Consider the following 18,668-nt stretch of genomic DNA (forward strand, 5'->3'; position numbering starts at 1 on the left):
CAGGCGTTTATTCCAATGTTTCAAAATGGAGCATTTGTTCCAGTCCTCGAGGTCCTACACCTGCTTGATCTGTTCGCTTCTTGCATTCTGTTGGTCACTCATGCATGTTGGCACATGGGGGCTCTCCAGTGGTGCCTCCGCAAGCAGTGGTTTCAACACAAAGGGGATCTCAAGGAGTCGATATCAATCTCCAAAGACGCTGCAGCAGATCTACGATGGTGGGTTGTGGATGGCATCCTTTCTCAAGGAAGGCCGTTTTCACTGCCGCCTCCGGTGGACACGGTCATGATGGATGCTTCCACTTTAGGGTGGGGAGCTCATCTGGGGGACCTGGCGATCAAGGGTGGTTGGTCTCCAGTGGAACAGACTTTTTCATATCAATCTGTTAGAATCGGGCGATATGTCTAGCTCTCAAGGCCTTCCTCCCGTCCCTTCACGGTCAGTCAGTTCAGGACCTGACGGACAACACTACCGCAATGTGGTATATAAACAAGCAGGGAGGAGTGGGGTTGTACCTTCTCTGCAGAGAGGCACTGCGGCTCTGGTCCTGGCTTCAGGACCATCGGATTTGCTTGATAGTGAATCATCTCACCGGAGTGCTCAATGTACGTGCGGACACTCTCCGTCAACATTTCTCAGCCGATCACGAGTGGCGTCTCCATCTGGATCTGGTCCTTCACATCTTTTAGATGTGGGGTTCTCCAAGGATAGATCTGTTTGCCTCTCGGGAAAATGCACACTGCCCATCTTTCTGCAGCCTCCGGTTTCTAGTGCAAGGAGCTTTGGGGGACGCGTTTCAGATCTCTTGGTGCAACCAGTTGCTTTACGCATTTCCCCAAATACCCTTGATTTGTCGGGTTCTGAGAAAGATTCGCCAAGATCAGGCTCAGGTCATTTTAATAGCTCTGGATTGGCCAAGAAGGGTGTGGTACACAGACCTTCTCCAACTCTCACTGTGTCCTCTGCTCTGTCTCCCTCTCAGGGCAGATCTCCTCTCTGTCGCAGGGGGAGGTTCTACACCCCCACCTCCAGAGCCTGCACCTTCATGCCTGGAGATTGAACAGGGCAATCGGAGTTCTTTCTCTCTCCCACCATAGGTAGTGGATGTTATTTTATCGCCCATGCGACACTCCACTAAGACTGTTTATGCCGGCAGGTGGGCAAAATTTGTGGCTTGGTGTGGAGAGAAACAAATTGATCCTTTGAGGACCCATCTGTCTGATGTTCTGTTGTTTGCATTAGCTTTAGCACAGAAGGGTTGTGCAGTTGCTACTGTTTAAGGCTATTTGGCGGCCCCTCCAGCCTTTCTTTGCCTTCCGGATCAACCCTCCTTGTTTAAATTGCCTATAGTTATTAGGTTCTTAAAGGGTTTAACTAATAAATTTCCTCCCACTCCTTTTCTTATGCCTTAGTGGGATCTAGTTTGAACTTTTTTAATGGGTTCACCGTTTGAACCCATGCATTCTTGCTCGTTAAGATTTTTAGTTCTTAAGACGATTTTCCTAATAGCTTTTACATCGGCTAGGCGTGTCGGTGAGCTTCAGGCTCTTAGTGTTAAACCTTCCTTTACTTTATTCTTTCTTGATAAAGTGGTGCTGAAAACGAGGGCGGCTTTCCTACCTAAGTTGTCACTCCTTTTCATATGGGACAGACCATTACCCTTCCATCTTTCTACCCTCCTCCTCACCCCTCGAAGGAGTAAGAGAGGCTCCATTGTTTGGACCCCAGAAGGGCTCTCAGTTTTTATATTGATGGGACAAAAGACTTTCGCTTGGCAGTCCATCTATTCGTAGGATATGTAGGACAGAGGAAGGGCAGAGCAGTCCATAAAAGAATGATATCCAGGTTGGTCATTCTTTGTATCAAGGTTTGTTACTCTTTGGCAAAGAAGGTTCCCCCTGAGGGTATTAGAGCCCATTTGACCAGGGCTGAGTCCGCCCCTTCGGCCCTGGCTAGAGGGGTTCCGGTGGTGGATATTTGCAAGGCAGCAACTTGGGTGTCCCTCCACACCTTCGCAAAGCATTATTTCTTGGACTCAGAGGTTAGGAGGGACGGCCATTTTGCACGATCTGTAATGCAGGATTTCTTGGTGTAACCAGTCATGCACCCACCTCCGAATGCGCTACTGCTTTGGGACTCTATTCATAAGGTGAGGAATCCACAGGTAGTTGTATCCATCAGTAGAACAAGTTACTTACCTTTGGTAACGCTTTTTCTGGTGGATACATTAGCTACCTGTAGAGTCTTCACAGTCCCACCCGCCTCCCCGTTGCCTGTCTGGTCATACCAAGGCTTTTGTTTTACAAGTATATATATATTTTGGTAATGATTTGTATATGTAAATAATGGTTATAATTATATTACATCATTATGGTTTTATGTATATATTCGTTTGAGCTATTGTGAGGTCGGTTTTCACCTGTTTGCCTCAAAGGCACGTAAAAAATGGGTGAAACTGACATCAGCACGCTGGCGAGGACCTATTATTGGCACGTTGATGTCAGACGGAGTCGCATGGATCCGTGCAACTGCGACGTCAACGTTGAGAACTGGGAAGAAGATTTTCCGTCGGATGCTGGCGCATTGGGAGAATTCATTAGGTGAGGAATCCACGGGTAGCTAATGTATCCACCAGAAAAATCATTACTGAAGGTAAGTAACTTGTTCTTTTAGGTTTCTGGAGAGCTCCAATAGCTTACAAACTGTTCCTTGGCTAAACCTGCTCTAGATGTAATGAAAGAGTTAAAATCTATCTAGATAGAATTAAAGATCTTAGCAATCATTTATTTCCGAATTGTAGGCCCATTAGATCGGGGTTAGCACTATGAAACAGCCCCTTTCCAGATGGGATAATGTCTTGTATTTTGCACTGTTACCAAGTGACAAACAAAGCCCTTCCTCACAGCCCTAAAGCTCACTCTACTAGGGGCAAAGCTGCTGTGACCGCTTTTCCGAGAAATGTTCCCATTTTGGAAATATGCAAAACTGCTTCTTGAGGTCCGTCGCACATTTACAAGGTATTATCATCTTGAACCAGGCTCCAGATGCAATGGCCAAGAAGATCAGGTTTCCTCAAAGAACCTTTTTTGCATGGATTAGAAAAAGATTTGTTGTTAATTCCACACTCACTTATGATGTGGTCTGAGCTTGCTATTCTATTAATGTCTCCTAACTGTTAATTAGGACCCCCTACAGGGTTACTTACCTGCAGTGCTAGTTCTCCTCCAGGGGAATTGCTGAAGGTATACAAACCAGACTAAATTGTCCTCTTGTGGAAGTCAGGGTGTAAACCTGTAAGTCACTAGAGTACCTGAAGGACAAATACATAATTACCACCCAGACATCTGACAGTACCAAGTATAGAAAGATTCAGAGCTGTAGGACACTGATTTTCATTCCAAACAACACATGCAGTCTTCCTTGACATGCAAAACTTCTTACTTGTTTGGCTAAGTGATATAAAACTGCTTTCCTTAGACCACTATCACATTTTTTTTTTATAAACAAATGTTATTGATTTTAAACCACAAAAGTGGCAAAGTTGAACAGGTGACACACAGGCAGTTCTAAACAAGGAGAGAGAAGGTGGAAATGACGCATACCAGCAGCTCTCTAGCAGTACATAAACAGCACATTGAGCACACCCCAAATCTGTGCACTAAGTACGATGTTCAAGCAAATGAACCCAACCACTTCCCCCTATTCCGTCATGCTTATTGGGGCAGCCCCTGGCTTCATAGATCACATGTTCCTGTTGCACACACCAGTATACTTCCCAATGCCATCCAGACAGTGTAGGAGGAGTAGGTGACTTCCAGCATGCCACTGTTTCATGTTTAGCGACCAGAAGGGCCATGCCTAAGAAGGATCCCTCAGCCCGCGTGCCCCTGGAGCCCTCAAACACTCCAAGCAAGATCAACAGAGGGGAAAAGGGCCACTTCCCACCTACAAACACTATCACATTTTTATTTAACAGATTAAAACACCTCCCCATTTTCACATTCTTCAGGAATAATACAAAGAGTAAACCAGCTGGTTGGAGTTTTTTTTATTTTTTTTATTTAAGATCATACATCACAAGATGAACAGTCTTTTCCTACAGGCTATGGGAGAATCATGACTAGTATTCACAAGTAAGATCTGCTTGGGAAGACAATAATGTAGGAGGCTGGCTCAGTATATGGTGTACAACTATAGGTGATTCACCCTGCACTGAGTCCAGGAAACCCTTAGTGATAGTGTAAGTGGTTCCTAATTAACAAAGCTCTCAAAGGGTAGCCGTGGAGAGCAGCTAAGGATTATCGGGGAGGGTGTGAAGCAGTTGTAATAGCACAAAGTCAGTCAACGATTTGCACATAAGAAAGAACCACTCCGGTGTTAGAAAAATAATGTATTATTTATTAAAACAGAAGCACTAGACTTACCTTGAAATATCTCCTAACTGGAGATATGAACACACAGAAATACACTTCAAAACAGGTAGGTAGAAGTATAAAATAACCTGGGCCCCTATGGGAGACCAAACCATACACTAAAAAAATGGATTGAGAAAGTCACAACTAACCGAGGCTGACACCCAAGGATCTTAGGTGTTGTGGAAGTACTAAAACACCAGAGGTAAGTATCAAGGATTCCCCGGGTGCCGGTGTGCAGAGATGTTACCCCAGGTCAGGTGGCCATAGGATAACATGCAGATGTTGCGGTTTCATGTTTCAGGGCCCTTCCCAGAAGAAACCCATTTGGACAAAGAAGATTCTACAGTACCCTCAACCATGGATACCCAGAGAATTGGAGTATCTACACCAGGGAGCCCCGGTGCATAGGGGTGAATTTGTGTCAGAGCCACCTGTTGAAGTCAATGGGGACCTTGGCTGTCTAGCTGCTGTTGTGACATGTGGACCAGGTCAATGGAACCCAGGCGTGGATTCTGAACGAGGAGGACCTGCGGAAACAGGGGACGGAGTCCAGAGTACCCGGGAATGTCCAGGAGGGCAATGCCCACCCGTCTTGAAGATGCTTTCCTGTTGAACGGTTGTCGTGGAGATGCAGCTGCGGCAACCAGTTGATGCAGAAGGATCCCAGGAGTCATCCATGACCTGTCTTACGCCGGACATCCAATTTCCGAGGGGTCAGTGGTCTGCAGGAACACCAACAAGCCTTGGCAAATGCAAAAAATAGATTATGCAAGCAGAGTTGCAGAGTGGGGACTAGCAAGGTCCAAGTGACTCATCTTTTACAAGCAAGTCAGGGCCATTCCTCAGCAAGCTAGAGAGCCAGCAGGAATCATTGGAAACCCGAGGAGGACACACTGACAACAGACACAGGGAGTCGCGAGGAGGCCTCAGCAGCACAAAGAAGATGGATGCCCACTTTGAAGGAGTTGCTGAGAGGACATCGGTCTTGGACCTGTGTGATGCTTGAGGGTGGTGCTTCTTGGAGCAAGGAGGTCTTAGGATTAAAGAGCCAACAGCCTCAGCAAGAACAAACAGACACTGTGCACAGGGGTTCCATTCCAGCAGCTCCAACGAGGGGGCACAATCTTCCCAGTTTCAAGAGAGACAGATAAGACAACTGGAGAGCCACAGAGCCAATTGTAGAGCCTTGAAGCAAGATCCACCAGCCATTCTTCGATGTGAAGGTGCCTGCGGATGCACAGGAATGACTTCTTCACTCTAAGGGAGATTCCTTCTAGATGTCCTTAGTGCAGTCCTTGTGACTCTGGAGGATGTACGGCCATAGAACTTGCTGAGTCCTTCCAGTACTCAGGGTCAAAGTTAAAGTAGGCACCCTCCTACCAGATGCAGTTTTGTCTCTTATCGTGAAATCCAGCAGCAGAATCTGGTATCGAGGTCGCAGAAGCAGTCTTGAAGATGAATCTTGTAGATAAACCTAGTCGATGTATCTTGTAGACAAATTCAGGGTCCCACCCTCAAGGGAGCCCTTAAGTAACCCAGGCAGGGGTTTGGGTGACTTCTGAGGTGACCTGACTATTGGGGGACGGGGGTGAAGATCAGGGATGCTACTCTGTTGGACTGACCAGTCAGATGCTCCCAGGGGCCTCATCTCATGTTATTTCAAAGACGGCAGAATCAAATGGCTACCTGGCAGAGCTCTGGGCACCTCCTAGGGGAGGAGCTGGATAGGGTGGTGGTCACTCCCCTGTCGTTTGTGAGTTTTCATGCCAGCACAGGAGCCGGTGGGGGGGCTGCACTTTAGAAAAACAGTTTTGCAAGGAGGGCACCAAATGTGACATTCAAAGCAGTCTGGTGGTGCTCAGGAGCCACCCCACCCCAGAGACACCTATTTATAAAGAAGAGGTGACCTCTCCTCTACAGGAAATTCTTTATTCTACCTTCCCCTGCCCAAGTTAAGCTCAACGGGAGGGCAGAACAGTGTCTTGGGTTGGCAGCGTCACTGGCTTGCACGCAGACCCTGCAAGGCTGCACAGGCAGACATGGGGGATCCTCTAAGGAACCCCCAAAAGTAAATGTTACCATGCAGCTAACACTGGAATCGGTGAAGTTGCATGATTCCAATATGTTTGTTATCAAACATGACCTGGTTTGGTGACGCCGTTATGTAGTTGGACATCTTGTGTTGACCAGTATTCACTACATACCTTTTAAATGGCTTCCCCACACTTAGAAATCCCAGAAAATGGGGTCTGGTGTTTGTAGGAGTACCTCTGCTCACGCAGGGCTACCCTCACCCTTAGAACCTTGCACCCTGCCCTTGGGCTAAAGGACCTTCCTTAGGGGTGACTTATAGGGTCAGAGTGCAGTGACGAGGGTATAATGTAAACCTTATATCTGGGGTAAAAAGATGCATGCACCATTTCACACAGGCTGCAATAGCAGGCCTGTAGTCACAGTTTGCATGAACTCCCATGGGTTGCGTAATACATGTTGCAGCCCATGGGGGTCCCCTGGTGTACCAATGCCTTGGGTACCTAAGTACCATATACTAGAGACTTACAGGGGTACACTAGTATGCCAATTGTGGGGTGAAAGATTTACTTACCAACCAAATTTAGGGGAGAGAACACTGCCACTGCGGTCCTGGTTAGCAGAATCCCAGTGTGCTATAGTCAAAACACACTGACACCAGGCAAACATTGGGGGGCAGCCATGTCATAAAGATCATACTTTCCTACAAATAGTTACAGAGCAATACCTTACAACTGATAGAACTTCAGGTTAGGGAGTGCAGCATTGTTTTCTTTCTCCATTTGTCAGATTCCAAGGCCCCTTTCAACTAATACTAGCCTGAAATCTACTAGTAATTATCGATAGACTCTTTTTTCATGAAATACTACTGATGCATAATTAGAAGGAGAGCTTGATGTCTACTAATCATATGGGTTTGTTAAAAATGCACTAAGTACTTATACTATTAGCTATTTTACCTACCCAAAATAGCCATGTAGCAGGTTGTAAATGCTGCACTGAAATCGATTGTACATCTTACATCTTAATGTGCGCACCAAAAACTGTTGTGGCCTGGTTGCACCATGCGTTTTATCTGAGATATGACCACCCAGGGAGCTGTAGGCTGAACTCACGAAGGTGAAAACTTGCTTTTGGTGGCCTGATCAAAAGGTGGGCATAAGGAGAGGTTTATCATACACTCTGTCTAGCTGATCTGTTTGTAACAAATTGTTCCTCCCTTTGGCAGTCTGCAATGCTGATTTCCCTATGGTTTGAAAAGTGTCTGGTCTGGGGAAAATTATTAATGTAGTCCCTTTACTTCTTGCAGATCCCGACCATCAGCTGTATGATATGGGCTACTCTGCAGAGGATGACCACCCTGTATGCCCAGATGAGTTTGATGATTTCGCCACCTTTGAGGCAAGTATGGTGTTTTTGGAATGCTTAAGGGTTCACTGCAATAAACCTGTTAGAGTACATTTGCTGTGCTTTGAGTGAGCCTGCACAGTTCAAACCAGTTGTCTCGATCAGGGCTAAACTCAAATAGTTTTTATTAATATTTTTCTCTGAATGTACATTATGCAGCATTGGATGGTTAGTGCATAAGCATGTTTTAAGCATTCCCTTTTGAAAGACTGGCTTTTTTTATTGTAAATAAATAGAATAGCAGTGACACAAATAACTCGCTTAGTGACACAGCCTATGCACTTCAGTGCACTTTTTTTTTTTTTTTTTAATTAACTAGTGAGTGAAATGGATACACTTATGATCCACAGCCGAAGACCATCTTTAGAATTTGTGGTGCATGGCATTTGACCAAGAGTCCTCAAAGACTACTCAATTTTCTTTCACTGTTTCTGAGAGACATATTGCAGCAAACTCCAAAAGACTGGAATCAGCAACCTTTTTACAGTAGCATACACTATTGATTTACATCTCCATGAGATTACCTAGTTGTCTGTCTCTTCCAGAGGCCAGCAAACCCCAGTGGCTTATCCACTGGTTTGAGCTCAATTGCTTTGTTACCTCTATTGGGAATTCTAGTCAGGCTGTTGGCATGAATGAATCATTTGCTGATGGCTGTCATTCTTTTTGGTTACATCTATTGGCTGCCTCTGGGCGATACCCTGGATGAGTATGAAATGTTCATAGGGTTGTCCTCCATGACCCCAAAAGACACAGAAATTGCAGGCATGTTTGTCTCTAGGAAGTAATTTCATCTGTTGGGCAGTTGTGTAGGAATCTTCAACCTCAAATTTCGAGTCTAGCAGGACCTGTAAACTTCTTAACCTCCTACACCGTTAAGTTGCAAACGAAGTAGATTCCTTTATAAAAGGGTTATATGGTTATTGGCACTGACCTGCTCTGGGTAGTTCTTGAGCCAATCACTGGACACTCAAAATAAACTAAAGAAAGGATGAGTTCAGACTTCCTAGTTGGTGATTTCTAAGTGAGATTTTGTTGAATCTCCTTTATCTAGTTAACCATAGACTTTCATGTCCTATCTTTGATCAAGCCTTTATAAACAAGGCTTTGTCCTGGGCATTTCCGTCACATCATTGCCAATCAAGACCACTGTGTTAGCCATCTGCATCTCTCTCAATTGATAAAGGGACCATCAGCTAAACATATCAAGCAACCATCAATGGAGGTCCAGTCAACAAAAACGTGGTTAACAAATGAAATGTTACTAGAACAAGGACTACTTGGGTAGAGGTGTCAAATCCCCGATCACCCACGGAGAGCAAGCACGCCACTATCCCAGGACAGCATATAGAGAAAAAGGGGGATCCAAATATGTTTTGGTCCTCGACCTTATTCAGGTGACAATCAAGACATCCCTAGTTATAAGTGAATACTCTACACTCCATGAATCATTGCAAAAAGAGTATATGGTCAACAAAATGCTGAATAATGCAAACATTCACCCCCAGTCACAAAGATCTGGGTTTAATCCATCGTTTTTTGCCCACCACGCCACCCCAGTTTGGACCCAGCCATATGCAAATCAGTCTAGATCCTGTTCCCCATGGGAACAGTTCAGCCCGAACTGCCAAGACAGGTCCTCCCTTGACAGGAAACAAGCATCCTGGGACTGGTTCCAGGGTATTACCTCTCATCAGCCAGGCTAGCTTGAATCCAGTGGTGCAGTGAGCATGGGACCCACATCTGGGCATCCCCTTTCCACTTAAGGCGACAAAAGCAAAAAAATAAAAAAATAAACAGATGATGGACGGAATGCTGAACATTGCAAACATTCACCCTCAGTCACAAAGATCTGGGTTTAATCCATCATTTTTTCTGTCCACCACGCCATCCCAGTTTGGACCCAGCCATTTGCAAATCCGTCTTGACCCTGTTCCCCATGAGAACAGTCCATACCGAACTGCCAAGCCAGGTCCTGCCTGGATCAGAAACAAGCATCCTGGGACCAGTTTTGGGGTATCGCCTCTCATCAGCCAGGCTAGCTTGACTCCAGTGGCGCAGTGAGGACTGGACCCACGTCTGGGCACCCCCTTCCCAGTGAGGGCGACATAAGCAGGACAGATGATGGACGGCATGCTGAACAATGCAAACGTTCACCCTCAGTTACAAAGATCTGGGTTTAATCCATCATTTTGTTATGCCCACCACTCCACTCCAGTTTGGACCCAGCCATATGCAAGTCAGTCTTGACCCTGTGTTGGAGTGGGTGGACTGGATTGGATTGGAGTGATAGGACTGGACTGGGGTGGGGTGGACTGAATTTGGGTGGGGTGCATTGGATTGGAATGGGGTAGTTTGAAGTGGGGTGAATTGGAGTGGAGTGGGTTAGATTGCATTGGATTGGGGTGTATTAGATTGGACTGCAGTGGGGTGTATTAGAGTGAACTGTAGCGTGGTGGATTTGATTGAACTGGAGTGGGGTGGATTGGATTGGATTGGAGTGGGGTGGATTCAACTAAAGGGTGGATTGGACTAGAGTGGCCTGGGGTGGATTGGATTGGGGTAGAGTGGGGTGAATGGGAATGGGAGTGGGAGGGGCGGTGGATTGGAGTGGGATAGATTAGATTGGTTTGGGGTTGTACTGGATTGGTATGAAGTTGATTGAGGTGAGGTGGATTGAAGTGGAGTGAAATGAGATGGAGTGTGTGGATTGGACACAGGTGAGGTGAACTGGATTGGAGTGAAATGGGATGGAGTGTGGTGGATTAGACTGGGATGAGGTGAACTGAATTGGAGTGAAATGGGATGGAGAGTGGTGGATAGGTTTGGGGTGAGGTGAACTGGATTGGAGTGGATGAGATTGTTGTGTACTAGAGTGGGGCAGACTGAAGTAGGGAATACTGTAGTGGGGAAATTTGTAGTGGGACAGATTGTTTGAGGTTGGATTGGGGCAGATTCCTAGGGACTGGAGTGGAGCTTATTTTGTTTGCGTATTGGAGTGGGGCATATTGGAGTGGGCTGGGAAGATTGGAGTGTGGTGGACTGGAGTGGGTTGGGGTAAGTGGTTTGGTTTGGATTGGAGTGGGTTGGAGTGGTCTGGGGTCAATTAGATTAAGTGGGGTGAATTGGATTGAGTGGGTTGGAGTGATGTGAGGTGGGTCAGCGTGGATTGGATTGGGCGGAATGGATTGGAGTGGATTGGAGTGTAGTACACAATTATGTGTTAAAGCATAATTTTGGAAATGGCACATAAGAAAACAACAATGTTGCTTTGCAGTGTTTAGAACAAGATAATCTTCATCATTTGAGAACAGCGCCGATGAGCAAAAATAAAACAAAAAATGAGTGCAAAGTGAGAAAAGAAGACCTGGCAAAATGAAAGAAAAGAGTTAACTATAGAAAAGCAAACTTTGCCCTTTTGTTTGTCCTTCTGGGCACCTTTTTGCCAGTTACATGCCTTCTGTTTGCAGAGCCCTGGAAGTTAAAAAGAAGTACGTCAGTGATGTCGAGAGCAGCAGACGGGCACTGATTAAGTTGAATCACTCAGTGGTTGGTCCCTGCCCTACAGATTGTAATGGAAATGATGTTAGGCCTACAGTGCCCAATTTGGACACTGTAAAGAAGAGTGTCAGGCTATCAAACAAATGGTAAACAACGGGCAGGATCCAAGCCCTTTTTAGTTAATAACAGAGTCTTTCAACCGAGACATGTGTGCTAGGTCAGGCTCTACCAGGCTCAACCCTAAACAGAGTCTGGCAAGCAAGACGCATGCACTAGCATGAAATGAAAACGAAAGATGATGAACTTTGCTAAGCAGGGATTTTGTTCTGTAGATTAGTACTAGAACCAGGAGTGGCTTGCCTACAGGGGGCATAATAGCAGTGCCTCACTATTTTAAATTCCTTTCAATTCACATTTGTTTAATATAGTGTACTGGGGCCAAGCCGTTGTCGCATAGGAGGAGAGGCGTGGCCGTGACATGATTGTTATGGCAATGAGTGAAGGCTGTGTCTGCTGTGTCATTGAAGCACTTATGTCAATCTGACCAATGCCTTTGTAATGGCCAGCCTTATATGCGTACTGTAAACCAAGTTGGCTGAATGGAAGCCTCATAATGTGCAGAGACCGCAGCCCCTCAGTCTCCAGGGGAGAGTTTGCTAATCCTGCCCTTGCCAGTCCTGAAGCTTCTGTCATTCTCTTTACTGTAGTAAACAGTATGAAAACAGCATCAGGAATGGCTGGAATAAGTTCATTGCTGCGCAGCGATTCCACCCACAAAGGAGCAGAACAGCGCTGCTGGGGCCTGTCCTTGTTACTGTTTCCTGCAGTCGAAGTTCCGAATGGACATGTAGCGGTGAGGTGGTCTGAGCTGTCATGTGATTCAGCCTTCATTTGGCCTTTGAGCATGTGTGCAGGCCTTGGCTCTCACTGCTTATTAATAGTTCTTTAAAGTCACAGTGAGTTAATGTTGTTTTTGAAAGAAGTGTGTTAAATTTTATTTTTAGATATAGGCTTTGCCTACAGATTATATTTTCTTTGATAAGGCTTGATACTAGTTAAAATGTCATATGGTTATAATTGAAAACCTACTTGCAAACACTGTGAAAGGTGATGTGTGGTGTCTAAATTATTTCTTCAAATATGAAATGCTGCTGTACATAAATGGTGAAAGATGGATACCTTCACTCTTGGTTATTGTTAACTGCTGATGGCATTCAGGGCATTTTATTTCATGTAAGTACTTTATCTGCTTCAGCCCCAAAATAGTAATTCCAGATGTTTTTGTAAAATGAAATGGACATGAGAGGTCCTTAATTTAATAGCTTATGGCTGTATTTGGATGTCAGACTGGTACTAATGAGGTGAATTATCTGCCCAAATAGTGATTAACATGTGAAAATAAAACTAGCATTTGCAATGCACTGGGTCTCATTTGCTTGAGTTAGAGCTATTGGCGTTGTAAATTCTGGACTTTTCTTGCCACATAAATTGGTCAACCCTGCCTTATTATTTGGTCTTTTCCTGACACATAATTCTAGTAGCCCTGTATATAATTAAAACTCTTCCATTTACCTTCCTCCTCTATCTGCAGCCCGAAATGAAAATGTTGCATCCTAATTCAAATCTGCCATTCTAATTCCAATAGAATACCACTTCCAGATTCCCACCATCAGAGTTGCTGGCTAACACAATTCCCCCCAAAAAGACACAAGACAGCCCCGGAGGAGTAACGAGAGAAATAAACTCGAAGGGTCACCCAAACATATCATGAGTGTTCAAACAGTCATAGTGTAATATGGATGTTAAATTGACCTGAATCATGGTCATAATTGCAATACGGAGAGATTAGTTAAACATATACAATTATCATATAAGCCCAATAAAAACCTTTATCAGAAATAAACTTTTGGCATTAGAGTGTAATGCTCAGAACAGCCCCTAGAGGACACTACAATTAAAATAGTATTTGTAAGAAACATGGTCATGTAACCATATAGTTAGCCCCTAGAGGTCATAACCACATGAAAACAGAATGGCAGAAAGTAATGCAGTGCAACCATAGACTGAGCCACTAGAGGGCATAGCGAGTTACACATTTTCCGAGCTAGCAGGCCTACTAGAATGTTAACTAGGGCCTTAAAACACCAACTACTCTCAGCTGTAAAACAAAAGTTCCAACCATAATAAAGCTTAAAAAAACACTGAATGATGGAAGGTGTTATTATACTGGGGTCCCCACTGTCCTAGTGTGGGGACCCAGAGAAGACCTGTGTCATGCTGAACGTTTTGGTGTTGGTCCCGTTGTCGTAGGACCACCACAGGCTGAGTTATTGGCAAAAATGTTTTGAAAAAGGAATGCCCTGCAAAGCATTGAGGGACGAATTTTTTACTGCAGCGAATATTGTAGTGTCTTGACTGTAATGCTCAAAACAGCCCCTGAAGGATACAACAAAAAAATAGCATTTGTAAGAAACATGGTCACGTAACCATATAGTTAACCCCTACACAGCCTAACCGCTTGAAAAAAGAATGGCAGAAAGTAATGCTGTATAACTATAGATTTAGCCCCTTGAGGGCATAGTGCTTACACATTTGTAGGCCTACTGCAATACTACTACAAACAAGGCCTTTAAAACTACTACCAGCTGTAAAACAAAAGTTCCAGAAATGAGAGTGCTTAAAAAGAGACTGAATGGTGGGAGGGGATATTATTTCGGGGTCCCCACTAACCTACCCTGGGGGCCCAGAGATTACCTAAATAGGAAGTGTGTTGTGCTGAACATTTTGGTGGTGGTCCCATTGTCGTAGGACCACCACAGGCTTAGTTATGAGCAAACACGTTTTGAAAAAGAATACTTGCAAAGCATTATGGGACGATTTTCCCCAATTGCAGTGAATATTGTATCAGTTTTCCCGCTGTGTCAGGAGAGCCGCTTTGAGGATTTCTGTGTTTTTTTTTTTTTTAATATTTTTTTTTTTTATACATAAAGCATTTATCAATTACAAGTGTTTGTGAAAGCTATGGAGTACGAAGGGGAGAGACAAAATAAATGACTCAGATTAGGTAAAAATGTTAACAATGTGACCAGCGTTTCAATACCGTCAATGGAGTTTGCGCTGTTCATGCCATGACTGCCATGGAACACGAAGGGGAGAGACAAAAGAAAAAAAAATAGATCGCCCACGCTGATGTATATCGGCAATCATGCAATAATCCATGTAACAGGGTCAGTCTGCAAGGCGTTACAAAACTGCTCCAAGGCGGTACAAATGCAAAGCATTTACCAATGACATCAAGGGGTTTTTGACATGCAAGCGCATGAACGAGTGAAAGTGATGGGTGTGAGATGGGCCCGGTTAAAATGCCACACCTAGGTAAAAGGCTTGAAAGCGCTTGCACGCTCGACCTAATGAGGTAATACTATCACGAAAGTGCAACATTATGTCGCATAAGCAGCCATTTCGTGCTGCATAATCTGCTCCTTCCTCTGCCATTTAATTCCAAGACCACTAATTATTACGTAAAAAACAGCAAAATATTAGATCTTATGTCTACAGTTCTTACTAACGGCAATACTTATGCTAGTTCACACCAAGGACTCTGTCTAACCATGCTGCAGTTAGCACTCACAAGAACCTAACTGTAAATAGTGCAGCAGCTGCAGTGGCATTGACCTCCGGTTTTTGAGGGGTATTCTGCACCCCAAATGTGGCTTTTTTTTTTTTTTAATACAACCAAACGCGTGATAGAGGGGGACCATCTTCCTTGATGGACCTATGGCCAATGACACCCTTGCTATGCCACTAGATAGCCACCACAAGCTTCTATTCAGTCATACTCATTTGGTTTGTGCAAGTCAAGAATGATCTTTACACCCCTCCACTTTCAAATTTCACCAGCCGCCACTGACTACAACCCTGGTCAGTACTGTGCAGAGTTGAGGATATTTGTCACATACAGATTACATTTCTCTGTAATGCCCTATTCTGTGAGTCTGCCAACGGAGCATCCTGTTTTCTTTGTTTATGAAGGCAGTTCATCAAGACCCGCAATACATTTAAGTGTCCTTTTAGGTCTCTTAGCTTGTTTCCATCCATACTTTCTTGTAAGATTCAATTTGACTTTCTTCTGGTTTTGTCGTGGAATTATTCGTTGAAAAATCTATTTGTTTCTTCTTTTATATTTGTGTAGCGTCTTTGGGGTTCTGTACGGGTTTGGGGCTGGATTGGACTGCTAGTGCTGGGATTAAAACTTGGTTAACATTTTCTATAGAATAATTACACCTTCAGTCAGATGAAGTCTACAGTCCACCAGAATATTTATTTTTCTGCCCCTATTACCCTTTAAGTGGTAAGCCACCCAACCATTGCCACTTGATTGTGTCTCTATTAGAATACAGTAATAATGTGTGTGCAGTATGTACATAATATTGCTTAGAGGCGGTAGCGTGTTGACTACTTAACAGGAATCTGACATGATTGTTGTTAATACTCGTACACAACTGGAAAAATTGAATTATGCTAATCACATTTGTGTTAAGTACTTTTTCTGCTGGATAGCCTCTTCTGAATAGCCTCAAGTGTTATTTTCTGCAGTCTGAATTATTCTCAACTAACTAAGTTATCTATACGTCCTGCCTTTCATTTAGAAAGCATTGTTCTATACTTGAACTGCAATATTAGTTAAATACATCTCCATCATAATATAGGCTCTGTAAGAAGGATACTAGCACCTGTAGCTAATTAATACTGTTTTCGGACAGTTAACTGCTTCCCCAGCTTTCCTGGAAGTAAACTGACTACATTGCAAAAGATACTGAATCATTCATGATCTTGGGCAGTAGTAAAATGACCCCGGCGTCTTAATTCCATCTAAAATTACTTTACTAATCACTGTGGTAAAACACATGTGCACACTTGGATCTTTTCATGATCACTTTAGATCTACTCATGAGTTGCCAAAATACTTAGTTGGGAAATATGAGAGTACCACTTGCTCGTGTCTCTTCCTCTCGTTAGACCTCACTTACAGCAGTCCACGAAGTCCGATCACTTGGACCCCGTTTGTGGGGCCTACATTATAGTTCTACATTTTGGGAAGCATCAGCAGCATGCCTCGCCAGACTACTGATCTGAACCTTGTCGAAGAGACAGACAGACCCCCAGATCCAGTTGGGGCCTCATGCAGAGTGAGGCCCAAGAGCCCAAAGTCATGGCTTTGTCCCAAGTAAGTAGCCCTCTCCTTTCCATTGTTCGCAGACTTGCTGAAAGCATGATAGACACAGAAACAAGCTTGCTCGGCGACACATAATTTAGTGCCTTATCAGTATGGTGTTACTTTCACTCTATACTTTTTCTGGCTGCTGTAGTGAGCCCACTTACCATGGTCCGAGGAGGAAGGCAGGAGTAAGTGTGCAGCTGTTTTTCAGAGGTAATATTTTATTTTACTGTTTACAGTTTGGCATCAATAAAAATCAACATTTCAAATGGTTTGTTAAGACATAGCGTATGAGGTGAAAGATGGAGCAGTCTTGCCGAATGTTAGCAAATATCGATGTCATAAAAACCTGATGCATATTATATTTGGCTGGCAGCCGTTGTGTCCAGTGTAGTTTTGCCTAACCAAGCCACTGCTAAGGTTCATTTATAGACCGAATGTGTGTCTGAAACTATTTATGTTTCGTTGAGTTATTAGAAACTGCCTAGTTCAATTAAAAAACCTTTTTTGCTTAGCATGGTGGATTGCTTCTCCTGAGACATCGTTTGGTATCTCCTGCTAAGTGTGACTTGTATTTTGTTATAAGTTATGCACATTATGCCATTTTCAGTAGGTTAAGTCTCACCCTAAACTGTAACAATAAAAGAGAGGGCCTCATTTACATTTTGTCAGGCAAGGGTAAACCGGCTAGAACGGGGGAGTTATTTACTCGCGCTATAACGAGTGTTCTCCGTTTGAAAACTCTAGAGGTGTCTGCTGACCCAGCAAACATCTTTAGGTGGCCGGAAAAGCTATGACGGTGGTTCTTATTGATGTATTACAAGTTTGACGGAATGTGCCATCAAAATAATGATATCGTCCGTCAAACCTTTAGTATGTTTTTGTTATGTTCAAAACAAAGTCACAAGGCGATTTTTTGTTGTTGAAAATACAAATATTCATGGACCCTCACAAGATAGGAGTTGTGTTCTATCGTGTGGAGGTAATTTCGCAGTTTTCACTGCCCCTTGCAGCCAGGTAAAATCTGGCACTAAGAGTTAGTAAAAACTGGCCATTCAATCACCCACTATAAATTGGGTTGGCGGTCTAATTGCCAAACCTCAGACAATCCCTTACTTCATCAGGCAGTTGGGGGAGTATGTCTGTAACAAAGAGAGAGTAATTTCAGTCGCTGACATACTTAAGCTTCGTCCGTCTGTAAATCAGGCGGGGGAATCTTCAGTTTGGCGGAGAGAGTACTCTGTTACTGCTGCTGTAGATTGCGCTCACTGCTAAACTCTAAATCAGAACCTAAGTGTCCTCGTTTCCAACTTTACCAATTGTAAAGTCTACCGAGAGGAAAATGCCTCAAAAGATGCATATCGCCACCTTGTGATTTTGAAACCTCACAAGTGACCCACTTTATGTTCGTAATTACTTCCCTTTATTAGTTGATTCTCACGTGGCTCCTCTCATCCTTTCTCCATCTACGTTGCAAGTACAAGGTGGAATTTATATCCCAGTAACCAGCCCTCCTGGCTTTCAACACCTCTGCACCTTGCATAGCCAGTAGCTTAGGGAACATTATTTTAAAAAAGTGACGCAACAAACATTTAAAGGCTTTGTGGCCTGTAGTGTCGGATTTTCCATTCAAAGTTACTAATAATAATCTGTGACTAACTTGTTTCTCATTTTGTTGCTTCAGTAGTCTCTTTGAATTCTTACTGCCTCCTTTAAATATAATTATTTTCACCTCCGGTCAGTTTAAATTCGGAAGGACAATATTAGGCAGGACGTCTTAAATTAATAGCTTTCTCTGTCCGCCCTTCACTTGACCTACAGCAAGAAAGTGTAATCTCCGATTTCCCCATTGCTACCTCCTTCAGTTTTCTGCCTCTTCCTGGGATACACTCCATCCCACTTAGACAATAGAACAATGTTTGTGAAGGCCTGAGAGTCCTGTCTGCTGCTTTAGAAGCCAGACTGCGTTATGCTGTTTTGGTTTAAAGGTCCGGCTTAGTCTCGGCCAGCTTTAAAGCATGTAGATAATTGCAAGGGTCTCATTAACAATATATATATATTTTTTGATGATCTGCGTAATTGAGGCACTTCAAGGA

General features: G+C 43.9%; 1 protein-coding gene across 3 annotated transcripts in view; it reads left to right on the forward strand.

The window, feature by feature from the left end:
- Window positions 1–18,668, forward strand: part of RAB11FIP3 (RAB11 family interacting protein 3) — a 579,011-nt gene that overhangs the window by 223,506 nt on the left and 336,837 nt on the right. For all 3 annotated transcript variants that reach the window (XM_069210357.1, XM_069210358.1, XM_069210359.1), the window contains exon 3: window positions 7,756–7,847. In XM_069210357.1, coding sequence (XP_069066458.1) covers window positions 7,756–7,847 — 92 coding nt within the window. The remainder of the gene's footprint in view (window positions 1–7,755; window positions 7,848–18,668) is intronic.

The sequence above is a fragment of the Pleurodeles waltl genome, chromosome 10, assembly GCF_031143425.1.
Source record: "Pleurodeles waltl isolate 20211129_DDA chromosome 10, aPleWal1.hap1.20221129, whole genome shotgun sequence".
In the NCBI taxonomy this organism is placed as follows: domain Eukaryota; kingdom Metazoa; phylum Chordata; class Amphibia; order Caudata; family Salamandridae; genus Pleurodeles; species Pleurodeles waltl.